The 18,746-nt window shown below is 50.6% G+C and overlaps 1 protein-coding gene across 2 annotated transcripts; it reads right to left on the reverse strand.

Moving 5' to 3' along the window:
- Positions 1-2,296: 2,296 nt before the first annotated feature.
- On the reverse strand, positions 2,297-10,392 carry LOC103591985 (chromosome unknown open reading frame, human C1orf174). 2 transcript variants are annotated; one of them, XM_008574564.1, is made up of 3 exons: positions 10,294-10,392; positions 3,952-4,065; positions 2,297-2,931 (listed from the first exon to the last, which is right to left on the reverse strand). In XM_008574564.1, the coding sequence occupies exons 1-3, from the start codon at positions 10,306-10,308 to the stop codon at positions 2,422-2,424; spliced, it is 639 nt and encodes a 212-aa protein (XP_008572786.1). In that variant the 5' UTR covers positions 10,309-10,392; the 3' UTR covers positions 2,297-2,421. The 2 variants fall into 2 exon arrangements, with proteins under 2 accessions (XP_008572786.1, XP_008572787.1); XM_008574565.1 differs by lacking the exon at positions 10,294-10,392 and having other exon boundaries at positions 3,909-3,997.
- Positions 10,393-18,746: the final 8,354 nt, after the last annotated feature.

An 18,746-nucleotide genomic window follows, 5' to 3' on the forward strand; every position in this document is an offset into this window, starting at 1 on the left:
AGAGAATCGTTGAGTCTGAGGCTGGTCTTAGGGTCCCAACCATGCAGGGCAACTCTCCCTCTACCTCACGGCTCCCCGGTGCCACTCCCTTAGCCAACTCTCTGAGATTTTATGTCTATTAGGACTTCTGGGCCTCCTTCACTGTTGTCTCGTCTTGTCCCCTGTTCCTCCTCCCCCTTCCTAATCTGAGGTTTCGTTTCTGCTGTAGGTGGGACACCGGAAATCCAGGCTGGTTCAAGCTCTGCGTGGGTGAACTATGGGCAAGTGCTGCAAGGCTTCAAGGCCTTCCCAGCCGTGCCGCCGCTCTTTGGGGTTTTTTTTGCTCACTTCTGGGCCCTCAGCTGGGCGAGGTGCTAGGTGGTTGCTATAGAGGAGAGTTGTCACCAGCGAGGAGTTCTGGCACCCAGACCCTCAGACTCCCAGCTTAGAGAAAGTAGCTGGGCCTCTGCAAAACGTGTGTGAAACAGGTTCACTGTGAACCGGTTATCAACTTGTCTGCATCTGGAAAGACAGAACTCTCTCATATGTTACATGAAGCGGGTTTATTACTTACAGACAGGTGGCAAGGGACAGTGGAAGCCTCAGATCCATTGTGAGCTGATCCTTTAAGGCTCAAGAAAGCTGCTCGCGGTGGATGGAGTCTCTACTGTTTGTGCCCCACTTGTACCACAGCTGAGAGATCCCGAAAAGCAGCCCACCTGGGTTATATACCTCAGGGGCCATGTGACTCCCTGGGCAAAGCTCTGAAGGACATCCTGCTTCCAGGGGAGAGAGGAATGGCACAGGCTGCTCCAGGCAGTCTCTCCCTGACTCAGGATGTTGCATTCCCCGGCATTCTACGGTTATTCTTGAAAACTGAAAACTACTTGAAAACTGAAAACTACGTGTGAGAAGAGGGGGAACTGGGTTGGTCCAAGGCCACCCGGAGAGCTGTCCTGCAGTGGATTAACGGTCCGTGCATTTGCACACAAAAGGAGGGAGAAAAATTCTAAGTGCTGACAGTGTGGAGTCACATGATCTATGGGCATGAGGGTCACCTACTGCTGGAGGGTCCTGGTGTCAGCAGTGTGCTTCTAAGAGAGGGCCTGTAGGGGGGTCTGCAGAGGGCCTCAACTTGCCCTGTGCCAGCCTCCACGCAGGGCACAAGGCTGCAGGGAACACCACTTCCTGCAGCTCGGGAGGAGGCACACCATAAACAGTCAGCTGGCCATCAGCCTGCCATAGGAGCGGAGTCATGGTGCCAAGATGGAGAGAGTGGCAGAGGTGGGGGGATGGGGTGGGCGGGGGGATTTGAGGCGTGACACTGGAGCCAGCCAAGCAGAGAGCTGGGGGCCAGATGAAGCATGTTAGGGTCCTGACAAAAGGCCGCTGTGGCTGAAGGACAATGGTCAAAGGGTTAAGAAGCCAGACCATGCTCTGAGTTAAGGCCAGGGCGAGGACTGGGTTTTGACTGCAGAGGCCGGGGGGAGCTGTAGAAGGGATCGAGGAAGGGGCTGACTTACTTCTTCAACTCTTCCCAGTCCAGAGTCTTGGGAGAACGCCAGAGGCCTTGGAATCTCTTGCCTGGGAGTATTTCTGTGTGCCTGGGGCCCTGGTGCTGTTGCATCAGTCTTACTTGGGGCGGGGGGCCTGGGTGCAAGCAGCTAGGGTCTGCACGTGGGCACTCCATGCCTACATGACTGACCCCAGTAATACCCAAGGCAGCAAGGCTTGGCTGAGCCTCCTGGTTGGCACCCGCCATTGGTGGGAGAATTCAGCGGATCCTCATGTGACTCCCCTGGGAGGGGACATCTGGAAGCTCACACCTGGTCTTTCCTGGACTCTGCCCCCTGTTCTTTCCTTTGCTGTTTCAGTTTGTATCCTTTTGCTATAATTAACCATTCTCTGAGACCTGTGATTTCTTCTAGAGAATCGTTGAGTCTGAGGCTGGTCTTAGGGTCCCAACCATGCAGGGCAACTCTCCCTCTACCTCACGGCTCCCCGGTGCCACTCCCTTAGCCAACTCTCTGAGATTTTATGTCTATTAGGACTTCTGGGCCTCCTTCACTGTTGTCTCGTCTTGTCCCCTGTTCCTCCTCCCCCTTCCTAATCTGAGGTTTCGTTTCTGCTGTAGGTGGGACACCGGAAATCCAGGCTGGTTCAAGCTCTGCGTGGGTGAACTATGGGCGCATAACTTCGTATAGCAAAACAAAAGAGACAGCAGCAAGTACTGGGTGGCTGTTCATGCAACGACAAGCCCTGTGGAGGGAGGTCCAGACACACACGAGGGCTGTGGGAGCAAGCCATCAGGCCATCAGCAAATGTTTTATTTTCTCTTTGTGGGTTAAAATGATTAATTTGTTTAATTGTGTGCTGAGGCATTATTTCCAAGCAGTGGGTTGGGAGTACATAACTTGCATGTGCAGCTTGCTGCCTGAGTACCTACGGAGGAAAGAGGCACCATCTTACCTGCATGAGTTCAACGTTCCCAAAGAATCGGCTCACAGGCATTGGCTGATTGCTGTCGTCGTCTAGAAAGACGCTGTTGTCCATCTGAAGTGGGGGTGTCTGGACTTCCTCTGACTCTAGGACAGACTCATCCTGCACGGTGGCACTGCTATTAGACTCTTCTGCTCCAGAACTGGCACTGTGTTTTGGCGTGGACAGGCCACCTTCAGTCTTTCCTGAGCAAGGATCACTCACAGCTCTGCAGTGACCCAGGGGAAGAGCAGCAGTCTCTTGTTGTGTGGCAACACCAGCTTTACTGCCCAGAAGCAAGGCACCGTCTCCAGCAAACTCATTTTTACAAGGGGTCTCAGGAGTTTCTTCTGGCAAAGAAGCACAATCACTTTTAGGGACTAGTTTCTGTAACTCTGACTTCACAAGATGGCCTTTGTCATACTTGAACTTCTTGGAAGTTCTTCTGTCCGTGGCTTTGTGTGATGAAGAAGTCTGTCAAGAAAAAAAAAATGTAAGGGAAAACCAGAGACGTCTAGCAAATAAAAAAGGCTCAATCCAGAGGCCAGTATTTCTTCTCACATCACAAACAATGTAAATGCTGTAACCACAACTTTAACAGAGAGTTGTTTCACTGTTCTGCCACCAAAGAGAATCCAAACTGACGGCTGGGAACAAAGCTAGACACACGTCCCAACATCATTCCTACACTGGCAGTTTTCCCTAGGGGTGCTATATCTTCTGAGGCAAATTCAGAAGAATGTATTTACACGTTAAAAAATTATAATGCAAGAATCCAGTTTTCCTTCATTTCCATTCAAGTATAAGCTCCATGAAGGCAGGGATCTTTGCTTTATTCACCCAACAAGGCCTGACATGTAGTAGGTGCCCAACAAGTATTTGTTAAATTGACTTCAAGAACATTTTAACACGCAACTCACTGAGAGAGACACTGCTAGTTGCTGGGGTACAACCAAGTCCCACCCGCTGGGCTGTGGGCTCGGCGAAGCACCTCTACCTTCCGGGTCAGTCTAGGAACCAACACTCCCCCCAAAACAACAGCTGCACTCTGTTGAACAGCAAACTACAGTGATTCCTCCCCCAAGCCTGCTTTACAGTTCTCTTGCATCCTTTAGGGCAAAAATATAGTAGTAATGTACCACCACCACCCAACGGACCACCTGCCAAGCTGAGTCTCTGACATACACACACACTGGTGGGCAGATGCTAGGGAGGAAGCCCTGGACTGGAGAGTGTATCTTTCTTTGGAAGCAATTATAGCAGTGTCACCTTTTTCTCTGAAATAGTCCCCCTCTGGTATCTGAGGGTACTTCTGAAAGTTCGTGAAAAAACAGAATTAAAAGATAATGTGAATCTTTCCATGAACTTTCTGAAGTACCCTCGTATAGGCAACATTCAGTATTTTTCTAATACGACACATCTTAGAGTGACAATTTTGTATAAAAATGGACCTGCGAGTCAGATCGTGGCATTCTTTGTAGCAGTGAGGCTCACCAGACATGCTGTCTTGGCAGACGTGGAGCCAGTGACTTCCTGGGCAGTGGCCAACCTGGCTGTGGGACAACTTCGGGCTTTCAGGCGGGCTGAAGATCGCACTCCAACTGTGAGCTGGACCAGATTGAGACGGTCATTCAGAAATGCTCTCAGGAAAGAAACATGAGCGTGTCGTGAAATTTCCCAACAGAAAACCTGAAGGCAATTCCTTCCATCCCCAGGTTTTTATTATCTTCACAGACACCTGTGGCTTCGCCAGACACAGAAGCCAGCCCTGCTCTCAGGCTCTTCCCTAAACTGTAGTCCTAATTCTCCTAGTTGAAAGCAGTTAGCTTCTGTCTCACAATCTTAATATTAACAAACTGGTCCGCCTCTATTTTATCCTGAATGCAAAGGGAAGTCTTAGTAACAAGAAAAGAATTAAAGTCATAAAATATAAAATTATTTAGGAACAATTTTGGGTTTTCAGAAAAGTAGTGAAAATAGTAGAGGGTTCCCATGTACCCTTCCCCCAGCTTCTGCTGATATTAAACAACCATGGTCCATTTTTTAATACTAAGAAATACTGTTAATAAACTGCAGATTTTATTTGAATTCCACCAGTTTTTCCATGAATTCCCTTTTCTGTTCTAGAATCCAGTCCAGGATACCATATTGCACTTAGAAAGTAATATATTTTAAATCTCACCTTAAAATGTGACACAAATAAAAGTCAGTAATAAACAGAAATAATTAACATAAGTGAGTAATAAGGGTAGAAATTGTGAGTAAAAGGCTCGAAAGCTGTTGTCCCAACAGGCCCTTGAACTGGAAATCCAGAGGGGTCGGATGAAGGGCACTCTGTCGAACAGCAGATAAAAGAAATAAAAAAGGAACTGGACCAGTTTAGAAATTGTCAACAACGAAGCCTCACCCATCCCTACCGTACAGCCCATCACCCAAGATGCCTCCAAAGGCCCCGGGAGGTGGCAACTCCAAGGCTCCATGATACTGCGGCCACTGGAGAATGCATTTTGAAAATGAGAAAAAAGAAAATGCCTCCAGCTTATGGAAGGACAGCACCTGCCCAGCTACAGGCAGTACAAACAAGGTGCTCACAGGCCAGATGAAGTAGGTGCTGCTGTGGGCACACCTGGGGCTGGGCTCACATCCTCTTTGCTGAAAGAGCCCTGGTAGCAGTTACGGTCACAGTCACACAGTGGGAACTAAGCCTACAGAGGTCATAGGGCCTCTAAGAGCTGCCATGAACCTCTCTCTTGTAGGGACAAAATCCTACCACCCAGTCCTGAGCAAGTCTGTCTCCCTAAAACGCTGTCCCTTGCACAGTAGGGAACAAACATTTTGTCTTAGAAAGCCACTGACGATCCACTCCTTCCTGCTAGGAGTCCTCCGACACAGATGGCCACAGCTGCTATCCCTGAGTGCTGATGTGCCAGGCACCGTGCCAGGGTGCATGAACAGCTTCAAAAAGTGCAGCATCCTCACCTCAGATGAGGGTGGCTTGGGCAAGGAACTTGTTCAAGGTTACATAAGTGACATCTGGCTCTGAAGTCCCTGCTCCATCACTACAGTGCATCCCGGATGTGATCCCCAAAAGCTGCCTGAACCGACTGGCTTCCTGTAGAAGGGACGGAACCAGAGAACCTGTCACGGCTCTATGTTCTAAGCTGTGTGGGCCCTTTCCAGTTGCGGGTGCTTCCAAATGCTTTCGGTGGGGTGGGGCTGGGCACTTGAGAGGGGCCATGTGTTGTCCCACTGGGTTTGCAAAAGTCAGATATGACAGTGCTTCAGCTCCATCGTGGGGAAGCCAGCTCTAAGAAATGTCAAGAATCCATGACACTTTTTCTAACTCGCTGAGTTCTTGCTCTTCACTTGGGCAACGTGGACTGCTCCCACATAAACATTCTAAAAACCAAAGACTTTCTCATTCCAAGTAGAGTGTTTAAAAGCTGGGATGTCAGAAGCACAAATGTAGTTTCCCAAAAAGGGCTGGAAGAGACTGACTTCCAGCATCTAGCACCAGGAACTTCACCGACCCTCTCCCCAGCAGAAGTGGCAGAAAGTAGAGAAACAACCACTTATACACCTTTGGGAGTGGTCCTGTGGGCAGACGGCCACTGAAGAAACCTCTGCTCAAGAACGCCTACAGAAGTTCGGTACGAAAGGCCAGTCTGCGGTGTGTGGACGCCCCTCTGCAGCAGCCCCGTGGGTAGGCGCTCTTCCCAGGAGGAGCAGGACAGCGGTGCTCCTCACCCTGCCTGCTGCGAAGGCTAAGTCCTGAGTGAGGGAGGTTGAGGGGAGGGGCCTCCCTTCTTCTGGCCAAACCCTGCTTGTGGAATGGAGGCTCCACCTTGGGTGCAGCGTGCTGGGAAGACTCGGGCCCTACCACTCTTGTTCCGGCTCACGAGGCAGTGGTTCTGGGCCAGGAAAGGTGAGCAGAGGGGATCTCAGGCTGCTGCTGCCCTCATAACCCCCATCTCCCCAAGAGTGCTCAGCTCCTAGGGCAGGGGTGTCATCCAGAGGGAAGCCTCTGTGTCACTGTCCCCAGCCACAGAACCCTGGCTCAGAGGTACTGCCTTCGGGGTACCGTCCATCCCTATATAGGGATGGACGGTTCTTTAAAAGAAGAGCACATAAGAGGTTGGTCTCTCTCTGCTCCACCATTTTCTGCACTTGAGACCCCTGGGTCACTGTCACCACCACCAAGGCCTACCGTCCATCCCTATATAGGGATGGACGGTTCTTTAAAAGAAGAGCACATAAGAGGTTGGTCTCTCTCTGCTCCACCATTTTCTGCACTTGAGACCCCTGGGTCACTGTCACCACCACCAAGGCCTACCGTCCATCCCTATATAGGGATGGACGGTTCTTTAAAAGAAGAGCACATAAGAGGTTGGTCTCTCTCTGCTCCACCATTTTCTGCACTTGAGACCCCTGGGTCACTGTCACCACCACCAAGGCCTACCGTCCATCCCTATATAGGGATGGACGGTTCTTTAAAAGAAGAGCACATAAGAGGTTGGTCTCTCTCTGCTCCACCATTTTCTGCACTTGAGACCCCTGGGTCACTGTCACCACCACCAAGGCCTACCGTCCATCCCTATATAGGGATGGACGGTTCTTTAAAAGAAGAGCACATAAGAGGTTGGTCTCTCTCTGCTCCACCATTTTCTGCACTTGAGACCCCTGGGTCACTGTCACCACCACCAAGGCCTACCGTCCATCCCTATATAGGGATGGACGGTTCTTTAAAAGAAGAGCACATAAGAGGTTGGTCTCTCTCTGCTCCACCATTTTCTGCACTTGAGACCCCTGGGTCACTGTCACCACCACCAAGGCCTACCGTCCATCCCTATATAGGGATGGACGGTTCTTTAAAAGAAGAGCACATAAGAGGTTGGTCTCTCTCTGCTCCACCATTTTCTGCACTTGAGACCCCTGGGTCACTGTCACCACCACCAAGGCCTACCGTCCATCCCTATATAGGGATGGACGGTTTTAACACTGTCACAGTGGGGGGCTAAATTTTGGGGGGACGTTCAACCCAAGGCATTGATTGATTGATTATGCAAGCCAAAGAACAGAGAGGAAAAAGAATGAAGAAAAATTAAAAGAGCCTCAGAGAAATGCTGGACACCATGAAGTGCACCAACATATATGTAATGGGACTAGCAGAAAGAAAACACAAAGGAGCAGAAAATATATTTGAGTAAATAATGGCTGAAAACATCCTGCAATGGTTTGGATGTGGTTTGTCCCCAACATAAGTCATACTAAAATTTGATCCCCAATGTAGCAGTGTTGGGAGGTGGTACCTAGTGAGAGGTGTCTGGGTCATGAGTGTGGATTCCTTATGAACAGAATTAATGCCCTTCCTCGGGGGTGAGTTCTAATTCTCACTGGAATGGACTAGTTCCTGCAAGAGCAGTTGTTAAAAAGAATATGGCTTCCTTGGTTTCTCTTGTTTCCTCTCTCACCAGGAGATCTCTATGCACACACAGCTCCCATTCCATTTTCCCGGCTCCGCTTCCATTTTTCCACCCTGTAGTTGAATAGTCTGAGGCCCCTGCCAGATGTAGCTGCCCAATTCCGGATCTTCCTACCGCTAGAATCGTGAGCCAAATAAATCTCTTTTCTTTATAAATTATCCAGTCTCAGGTATTCTGTTATAGCAACATAAAATGGACTAAGACACCTCCCAATTTATTGAAAACAGCAACTTACACATCCAGGAATCTTAAAGAATTGAACTCCAAGAAGGATAAATGCAAAGAGATAAAAAAAAAAAAAAAATAGACACATCATTATAAAAATTCTGAAAGTCAAGATAAGGACAAAATCTTGAAAGCAGCAAGAGGAAAAGGACTCCTTACCAGAAAGGAACCTCAGTAAATGAACAACTGATGTTTTGGCAGAAACAATGGAGGCCACAATACAGTGAGAATATTAAAACATATTCAAGGGCCGGCCCATGGCTCACTTGGGAGAGTGTGGTGCTGATAACACCAAGGCCACAGTTTTGGATCCCTATATAGGGATGGACGGTTAGCTCACTTGGGAGAGTGTGGTGCTGACAACACCAAGTCAAGGGTTGGGATCCCCTTACTGGTCATCTTTAAAAAAAAAAAAAAAATTCAAAGTGCTCAAAGAAAACACTGTCAAATAAGGATCCCGTATCCAGCAAAGCTATCCTTCAAAGATAAAAGCACCCCCCCCACCCCCCACAAAAGACATTTCCAGATAAACAAAACCTGAGAGAATTTGTTGCCAGCAGACTCACCTTATAAGAAATACTAAAGGAAGTTCTTCAGGCTGAAAGCAAGTGACCCCAGAAAGTAATTCATATGCACACAGAGAAACCGGAGAGCACCAGTAAAGGTAATTAGGTGCTAATAAAAGATAGCTTAAATGTATATTTTTCTTTCCTCTCTTAACTGATTTTAAAAACAATTGTATACAATAATATGTATATAATATATACCGAAATGTCCTATATTTGCCAATAAAACAAAAGAGCTAGTGGAAGCTAAGCTGTATTAAGCTAAGAAAATGACTGCAGATGGTAGAGTAATAATTATAACACTATTGTTGAATCTGTAACATTAATAGATGTAATAAATATGATACCACAAAAAGTGGGTAAAAGGAAAACGGCTATATAAGAGTAACATTTCTGTATCTCATTGGAATTAAGCTAATACAAATCTGGTTGATTAAGTAAGGTATAAGTGGTAAAACAAAGCAGCCACTGGGAAAGAAGCAAAAAATATAGCAAAAAATTCATTAAATTGTTACATTAGAAACTATTCACTTACGCAAAAGAAAATATCCACTTTAATCCACTTGAACAGGGGGGCAAAAAAAGATACAAGTATAAAGAAAAATAGTGAAATGGTATCAGTAACATTAAATGTAAACAGGCTGAACAATTCCATCAAAAGTCAGAGTCTGTCAGAAAGGAATTAGAATTCACCTGCGGCCATTCCATTTGAACAAACCACGAGAGGCCAGGTGAAGGGGCACACTGGGGAAAAGCCACTTGGGGTGGCAGGTGCTCTGTCCTCCATCTCTCTCCCTAATTTCACCCCCACCACCCCACTTGGCACAAAACCTAACTAGGACCAAGCGGAGGTCACGTGCTGAGCCACCACCGTTGGATGGCAGCAACTGAGGGCCATGAACATCTGGCTCCGCAGCCAGCGATACCTCCACGAACTGAGACCAGTCCTGCAGAGGGAGACCCCCTCCCCGGGGGAGTGGCCGGGAGTCCCCAGCTCGGGGCAGTGGTTGGGAGCCCCTCTTCCTGGGGGACTGGCCGGGAGCCCCCAGCTCGGGGAAGTGGTCGGGGGCCCCTCTCCCCAGGGGATTGGTCGGGAGCCCCCAGCTCGGGGAAGTGATCGGGGGCCCCCAGCTCGGGGCAGTGGTCGGGAGCCCCCAACTCGGGGCAGTGGGCCGGGAGCCCCCAGCTCGGCGGACTGGTCGAGAGCCCCCAGCTCGGGACAGTGGGCCGGGAGCTCCCAGCTCGGCGGACTGGTCGGGAGTCCCCAGCTCGGGGCAGTGGCCGGGAGCCCTCAGCTCGGCGGACTGGCCGGGAGCCCCCAGCTCGGGGCAGTGGTCGGGAGCCCCTCTCCCCGGGGAACTGGTCGGGAGCCCTCAGCTCGGGGGACTGGTCGGGAGCCCCCAGCTCCGGGCAGTGGTCTGGGGGCTGGTCGGGAGCCCCCTTCCTCGAGATGAGGCCCAGGCGCAGGAGGCCCATCGGCCGAGGCGTCTCGTGGCCCCTGCTCGGCTCCCCAGTCAGTGGGTGGCCCGGAGCCCCCGCGCCGCCGGGCCTCGGCTGCTCACCTTCCGGCTCCTCATGAGTGTGAGCGGCGCCGCAGCCGCCACCCCCCTGCTTCGCCCCAACGGTTCTCAGCTGAGCCGCAACCCCGCGGCCCTCAGCCCGCGGCGTCTGACGTCACCAGAGGGCCGGCCAATCACAGCCCGGCGATCCCAGGCATGTGACCCAACAAACGGCTTTTTACGTAAGAGGGCGGGGCTCAGGTCCCAGGGCTGGGGCTTTGGGGCGGGATGCAGAAGCCAGAAGGCGGGCGGCGGGGCGGCCATGTTTGAGGCGGGCGCTTCCCTCGACGCGTCGGCGCCGCCATGTTTGTGAGGGGCGCCCATCCTGGCCGCGCCGGGCCACGTGTCCGTAGCGGGCGGGAAGGGACTTCTGTCCGGCATTCTTGCTCGCCCTCATTGCGCGGTGGGCTTCCCGAGTTCTCCCGGGCCGGGCGGCCAGCGGGGTCTCCACGGCCTGTCCCCGCGGAGGGGCCGGGCGCTGCCGGACGGCCCCGCTGTGTTCAGGGACGGCTCCACCCCGGCAGTGGCTCCCCGTCCACTCGACTCTCGTCGGCCTCTTCCCTCCCTCGGTGGACAAGGCACGCCGGCCCCTGCACCCGGGCTGAGTCCCCTCGGAGGGGCCACAGCCTCCGTGCGGACGGAGTCCGGGGCCTCAGCTCAGGGAGGTGCCGACGAAGCCAGAAGGCACAGTCGCCCTCCAGCATCGTCCCCACCGCGGGCCCTTCCGTGTGTGTCTTCAGGAGAGGACACCGCGCCGGGGGCGGCCGGCTCCGCAGGTGGGCAGGTGCACAGGGAGGCTGCCCCATGCTGTGCTTCGGGAACGAATGAGTGGTATTTCCTTTTTTGTTAATATATATATTATATATATATATATATTTTTTTTTTTACAGGTGAGAACATTTAAATCAGGCAGTTTTGTCAGAAGCATTAGGTTTTCCAGTTATACTATAGAGGTTGAAAAGTGAACTATGTTGTACTCCTGCTTCATGGACTGCTTGAGGGCCCCTCTGTGCATCGTTCCCTAGCAGAGGTGTGATTCATATTCCCTTCCAAAAGCGTTAATGTTCCTTGCTTTTACGGAATGACTCCCTCAAAGCCTAGACATACCGTTGATGCCTCTTTTTAGTGCATAAAAAGTGCGTGTATTTAAGGATTCTGCCAGCTCTTCAGTACTGTGCAGGCTCCTTTTTCTCTTTAGAAATGCGTCGTTAGGTAATAAGGTGGAACTGTGGAATTAGATTGCACGTGGGGTTTTGCCTCTGGCAGTGAGTGAAGACATTTGCAGTGTTAGTGCATGCACACATTTGCACACACACACACACACTCACACACTCACTCACGCTCCCCCATCCTCTTGCTTCCCGGCCCTGTGCTGCTCACCACGTAATTTCCCATGGTATACACAGAAGGGAAGAGACAGACGTGCAACTGGCAGAAAATCCATTTGAAAAGGAAACTAATGTAGTCGCTGCCAGCTGTTAAGAAAGAACCAGAGCAGTAGTAGTCGATTAAACACCTAACCCGTTTTCACTGAGATTGGTTTTATAATAAGTTTGGTTCATTCGTTTTATTTTGGAGTCCTTCAGAGCTCAGAGTTCTCATAAACTAGGGGTTGATTGCCACAGCCAGTTTTTGGCTCTATAGTTTATGGTTAGTGTCAATTGTTATAAATATTGCACTGCCTGAGTGAGCCCAACTGGGGATCCAGCCTCTGTGCCGTGCGGAGTTTAACATCCTAAAAGGACTCTTGATCTTCCTTCACAAATATGCTCTATTCCTCCCTCACTCCAGTCTATGATGTGGATGGTATTTCTAGCCACCCAGTTGCTCCAGCCTGACCTCCAGGGTCAGCCTTGGCGGTTCTCTGTCTCTCTCTCTTATTGCTCACATCCAGTCAGCCACCAGTTCTTGCTAAGGCTGGACTGCAAAGCCTCACAGCTGGTCCCAATTTCTAGCCACCCAGTTGCTCCAGCCTGACCTCCAGGGTCAGCCTTGGCGGTTCTCTGTCTGTCTCTCTTATTGCTCACATCCAGTCAGCCACCAGTTCTTGCTAAGACTGGACTGCAAAGCCTCACAGCTGGTCCCAGTTCCCCTCTGGCCTGTACTGCTCACAGCAGACAGATGGTCAAACAACAGTGATGGCCTGACCCCTCCAAAGCTTGTGGGTGCTTTCTCAGTGCTTCTAGGATCTGGATCAACAGTCTTAATATGACCTGTAAGGCCTAGCACAGTGCCTGGCACAGAGTAGGTGCTCAGTGAATGTTTGCTGAATGAATGTGTGGAAGGCCCTTTGAGCTGGCCCATTGCTGCCCCTCCCCACTCCAGACTCATCTGGACCCAGTGCCCACTCCTTTCACCTCAGCTGTCCACAGTGCTCCCCAGTCAGCCCCTGGCTTGCTGCAAAGTTCCTGGCCCACTCCCCTCTGCCTAAAAACCTTCCCTCCGCAGACCTCCTCCCACCCCATTTTGCCTGGCTAATCCATTTTTCAAACCTCAAATGAGCTTAATTTTATGTCTCTGGGGAACATCACCAGAGGCCCTCCCCTAATGAAATTGGCTAATTATAGCTTTTTCAGTATTCTGCACTTTCCCATCAGGTCATGGTGGCAGGCTGGGCTCTTCTCTCCCCTCAGTTTTGGAGCATGGCACATTCATTCATTTATTCATTCACTCATTCACTCAGCATATGTTTGCTGAGCTCCTTTGTGTGCCAGGCATTGGGATTACGGTGGCAGTGAGCTCGGGAGAGACATCTGCCTGCCTTTTTAGACCTTCAGTCCAGTGGGGAGATGGGCATTAGTGGAAATATCACATAAAAAATTGTAAACATGCAATGCAATAAAGCCCCAGGAGAGAGGCCACGTGATGTGACAGCATGTGGGCTGGGTGGTATCAGAGTTGCTCTAGGAGGTCCGCTAAGGCTCGTTGGAGGGAGTGATGAGTAGAAGGTGACCAGGGGTCCCTTCTTCCCTCCTTCACCTCCGGGACCCAAGCACCCTGCAGACCCACCAGAGGACATAGGCAGGGACTCTTGAGGAGTGGTTGATGTCCAGTGAAGCCCCAGTCTGGACAGGCTGCCCCTCCTGGGGATGGGAGGTGCTGAAGTGGGTAGAGGAGCCATTTGTGAATTCTCACTCTCTGCATCCCACCAAGCCTCTTGGATTGCAAGAGATCCTGGAGGGAACACAGGACCAAACCAAGCCTCTGCATTTCCTTCTAGGTTCCTCATGCACAGTTCATTTCCTCACTCCTGATCAGCTGTACCTCCCACCCTTCTAGGATTAGGGGCACAATGAGGGCGTCCTCATGAGGGCAGGCCTGTGATGTCTGTGCAGTCCTTGTGTGTGGCTGGTCTCCCACATGAATTGTAAGCCCCTGAAGGCAGGGACTGTGTTTTGTTCACCGACCTGGTCCCAGCGCCTAGCACCTAGCACAGTGGCCTGGACGTTCTGGTAGGTACTCAGAAATCTGTTGAGTGGTGGACAGTGGTGCTGTGCACACAAAGAGGCTGAGGATTGTGGATTCCAAGGACACTGTGTTCTTGCCATTCCACAAACCCAGTGCTTCAACACTGGTATGTACTTGCCTTTGGCAAACACTGCAGGGCTGATGAGGAAGTTGGGAATTGTCAACCAATTGGCAGTCAGTGGACTCATCAACTGAGGCCACCCTGGGACGGGGCTGTCACATTACTGCCAAGAGATGGTAACTTGTATGATGGGTTGTCTCTGACAATCCGACACTCTGACCCTTTATCTTTAAAAGAAAGATGTAATAGTTGGAGAGAGAGAGTGCATGCAAAAAAGTTCACAGCCTGCTTTCTTAACGTTCCATTTTAATTGGCCCGAATAAAAGCTTTCTGAATAGCCCACCCTCTCCTTCTGCCTGACTTTGCTGGGCAATAATAACCCTACAGTAGTATTGCCGTCTGCTGTTGAGAAATGTTTTGATGTCTCACATGAGTCAATCCCACATGAATTTGCCAAGGTCCTGCCAGGTGCGAGTGGGTTGGAATAGGACATATGGGCTCAGAGTCTCGTAAGGCACCTGAGATACTTGCAGAGCTCCTGCTGCTGGAGTCAGAAAAGGCCGAGACGTTTCAAAGAGCCACTGGCGTGGAGCAGGAAATGGTCTCTGTAGAGTTAGCTTGGTCAAGAAAAGCTTTCTGGGCTTGGTGGTGCTGGAATCAGGCTTTATGCATGCAGAGATGGCGAAGGAGGGGCAGGTGGATGGGGCTTGTGCATGGGCGCGGGTGGGTGGAAAGCCCAAGGCTGCGGCCCTCCTCCTGGAGCTCTCACTAGCAGCTAAACATTAATGGAATTTTTGTAGCCTCCTTTGTAGGCTAATCAATAGCCCATGACATTAAAATGTTTGAGGACAACAGACCATTTTCTGCTTCAGATATCCTACAACCTGCTGGGATCTGGATACCACAGTGGGTCGATTATACCTGCTCTTGTCTCAGTAAAGTTGTCATCGACGGAAGGTTATCATCTGTGGCCTGTCTCAGTGGGCTCGATCAGAGACCTGCTTGAAATGCCATCCCTAAACTCACAGTTTGTTTCTATCTCATCTTTGCCCCCTTGGCAGGAAACTCAGAGGGTTCCTTTTTCAGAGTTTCTTAATCCTGTTCACATGTGTTTTTTTTCTTTTTTTTTATTCACTTGTGTTTGAATGCTTGGCTTCTGTCTTTTATCTGCAATCAATTGTGTGTGTTCTAACAATCTAATTGTGTGGGATGGCCAGTTAGCTCAGTTGGTTAGAGTGTGGTGTTAAAACACCAAGGTCAAGGGTTTGGATCCCTATAAACAGCCAACCGCCAAAAAAAAAAATGTCTACTAAAAATCTAATTGTTCCTCTGTTTTTATTGATAGCAACTCAGAGTCATTCTGGTGAGTAGGATGTAAGCATACGCCCAGGAAAATCCTCATGTGCCTTTACATTCCGTCAACATGGGCCCTGTGTTGTTCCTCTGTTTTTATTGATAGCAACTCAGAGTCATTCTGGTGAGTAGGATGTAAGCATATGCCCAGGAAAATCCTCATGTGCCTTTACATTCCGTCAACATGGGCCCTGTGTGGGCTGAGCCCGTGGTGCACTCGGGAGAGTGCAGCGCTGGGAGCGCAGCAGCGCTCCCGCTGCAGGTTTGGATCCTATGTAGGGATGGCTGGTGCGCTCACAGCGCTCACTGGCTGAGCACGGTGCGGCCGGTCTCAAAAAGGACAAAAAACAAACAAAAAAACATGGGCCCTGTGGAAACACACCAGGAACTGTCTCCTGACATCTCTTCTGCACCCTGTTGCTGTTGTTGGAATCTATTCATTTCATTCCTTGAACGTCTGTCTGTTGCTCTCTGTGTATGTGCATTGTAAGAAACCCTGCAGGAAGCACCAAATGGTGAGGGCCCTGACAACCGGTGGGTGCAGTGCCTGTGAGGGGGTAACTCTCTCGATCTGCTTGGGGATCAACATGCACCCATAACGCAAGGGAGAAATCCTGCAAGGGATTTGAACTTTGGGAATTACCACAGTCTCAGTTGCCCTGACAACACGAAGAACATATTCCATGTGGGTACAAATGAAACTGCAAGTCAGATGGGAGAATTCACATCATGAACTCAGACACACCAGGCACCAGCGCCCGAGTGGTGGGTGTGCTGCACCCTCACAGCCGTCTGCCAGCTGCACGGTGGGATCGCAGTCGTAGTGTCCTTTGAATAAACGACCTGGGATTTGCAGAGCCTGGAAAAGGCTAAATTTCCTGCTAGGTGAAAAATAAAAAGCCATTTTACGAGAACCTTTTGGGTAGGCAGGAAGAAAAACACAGAGATGAATAAGCCCTGTTTTGAGAGCGCCCTTGCCGTCAAGCGGGTGTCGCGAGGGCTACTGGCTGTGGTGGGAACCGGCCGATGACTGCATTGAACACCAAGAGGCTCAGACTGTGAGATGGAATGTGTGAATTAGTCTCTCCCTGCAGATGTACTTCTGCCTCCCACTCACAGATGCTTCTGTGTCCCATCACCCTTTTTGGCTTATTTGGCTAAATATTGGTGGTACATTAGGGACAGCAACCGAGGACATGAATTTTGCCCATAAATGTGATGGTCATCACTGGTGGTGGTTTTCTGCTCTGGCTATGTCATGATTCTTGGGCTGTGTGCGGGAATAGTCACTTCTTCAGGAACTGCCTGTGTCCAGGCATCACCCTCATTGACAAAGCCCAAGCATCCGTGTGCCCCCGCCACTGCAGATGTGGGCAAAGGCCACCCAGGAGAAGACACAGCGGGGCCCCCACCAGTTCTGATGTTGCATTTTGGCAGGACATAGACCCAATTAGGGCCAGGAACAAGTAACTCAAATCCAGGTCCCTTCCCACATGTGGTCTCTCAGAGCTAAATCTCATCATATTTCACATCAGACAGGATTCATCTGGGCTACAAAGACATCATAATGTGCCTGCATCTTCCCCACAGTTGTTGATAAAGGCAGCGGAGACCCTCTGAGAGGCAGCTGTGGCTGTCAGAGGGTGCGATAAGGGACAGGTGTGGGAGGCAGAGTGTCTGCCCTGGAGGATGGGGTAGTGCGTGAGGCTTCCAGCCACTTGAGAGACGAGCTGCTGTAATGCATCGTTTTGCTCTTAGAGCCGTGGGGCTGGAGAGATCTCGCAACAGCAGCATTTGCTTTGGAAACGCAGGTAGGGAGGAAACTGTCACTTACCCCAACGACGTGGCTGGCCTCAGGGAGGATCAGAGGTATTCAGTAGGGGAGATGGTTAATTCACGAAGATGTGACCCACACGAATCTGCAGGTCAGCAGGGAAGGGGCACTAAGAAGAGCCAGAAAGGCCCCTGTGTCTCGCCGTTGGTCAGGCTGGGGTCTGCCCACTTCGTGGATGGGCTCAGGGAGCAGAATGGCACTTGTCCAGTCTCTGTTCACTCTGCTGGCTCCTCTGCACAGAGGAATCCCCAGTTTCCTTGAAGGGCATTTGCCTGCTAAGTTCCCTGTGACTGGCATCCCTGAAGTGCTGTTTCCTGAGAACCCAGAACAGATTCAGGTCAGTGCATCTTGAGGCAGCTAAATGTTGGATAAATGGCACTGTACATAGATGTAAGTGGAACAGCTGGGGCTACCTGCCGCCCATTCACAGCAGCTAACAGGTGTGAACTAATGTTGTGGACATAACCTTGCTTCTTGGATGGCGGCTTTGCCAAGGCTGGCGTGCTCCCCAGCTCTCTCCCGGCTGTCTAATGAAATGGTTTCACCTTGTCTTATTCTAGCAAAGTTCCCTCCTGCCTCGCTCCATCCTCCTTTTCAAAGTCTGGGTGAAAAATACAAGGCAGGGCCCACTTCCTTATCTGGTCCCACATGCATCTCTGGGTTTGCCAGGCAATGGTGCATGGACAGGGAGCAGCTAACAAGGTCTGTGCCTTGTCTGGGATTTTATGACTGAACCGTTTGGAGTTCTTGGACATTCTCAAGCTAATTCGGTTGGTGTGAATTTAGAGGTGAAAGGTAGGGATAATCTTTTCCTTGGATTTGTCAGTTCCAGAATATATAACTTTAATATTCCAGGAGATAGAATTATATCAGATCAGAAAGCTGGCAAGAGTTCAGGCCAACTGCAAAGTTAAAGGACATAGCCCACACAAGACCTCGCTTCTGATATTACAAGTGCGGGCATCCCCAAGACCACCCTGTTTCGGTAATTCACTGGAGGGACTCAGAGAAGTCACTGAGAGCTGCTGTACTCACAGTTATGGTTTCTTATAGGGAAAGGATGCAGATTAAGATCAGCCAGAGGAAGGGCTGCGTGGAGCAGAGTCCAGGAAAAGTGCCCAGAGCTGAGCTCCTGCTGCCCCTCTCCATGGGGTCAGGATGCACTACTCTCCTGGCATCGATGGGGGATAACACGCACAGAGTATGACCAATCAGGGAAGCTTCACTGAGCCTCGGTGTCATATTAGGGCACTGTGGTGTGGGTGTGATTGATCAAGCGGTTGCTCGCGTGGTCAATCACCGTCTCTGGTTGACTGATACAATGTGGCCCAAGCCCCTGCCCCCTGGTGCGGTCCACGCCATGGCGGGGTCTTGAAAAGAATAGCTTGGGCTGCCCTTTCCGAGNGTCCTAAATATGACTTAAGTTGGCAAACGTCATTTACAGGGGATTATGTTAATGGTAAGCGAATGGTTGGAATTAATGGATAAAAGATACTATAAAAAGAATTAAGTTTGGGCCGGCCCAGTGGCGCACTGCTACAGTGCGCCGCTTGGGAGTGCAGCGGCGCTCCCGCCGAGGGTTCGGATCCCACATACAGACCGGCGGCTCACTGGCTGAGCGAGCTGTGGGCACAACACCGAGGGTTGCGATCCGTTGCTGGTCACGAAAAAAGACAAAAAGGAAAAAAAAAAAAAGAATTAAGTTAATGAGAAAGAATGTGTAGAAACCCTGTTACTCAT

This window comes from Galeopterus variegatus, unplaced genomic scaffold (assembly GCF_000696425.1).
Source record: "Galeopterus variegatus unplaced genomic scaffold, G_variegatus-3.0.2 Scaffold1065, whole genome shotgun sequence".
Classification (NCBI taxonomy): domain Eukaryota; kingdom Metazoa; phylum Chordata; class Mammalia; order Dermoptera; family Cynocephalidae; genus Galeopterus; species Galeopterus variegatus.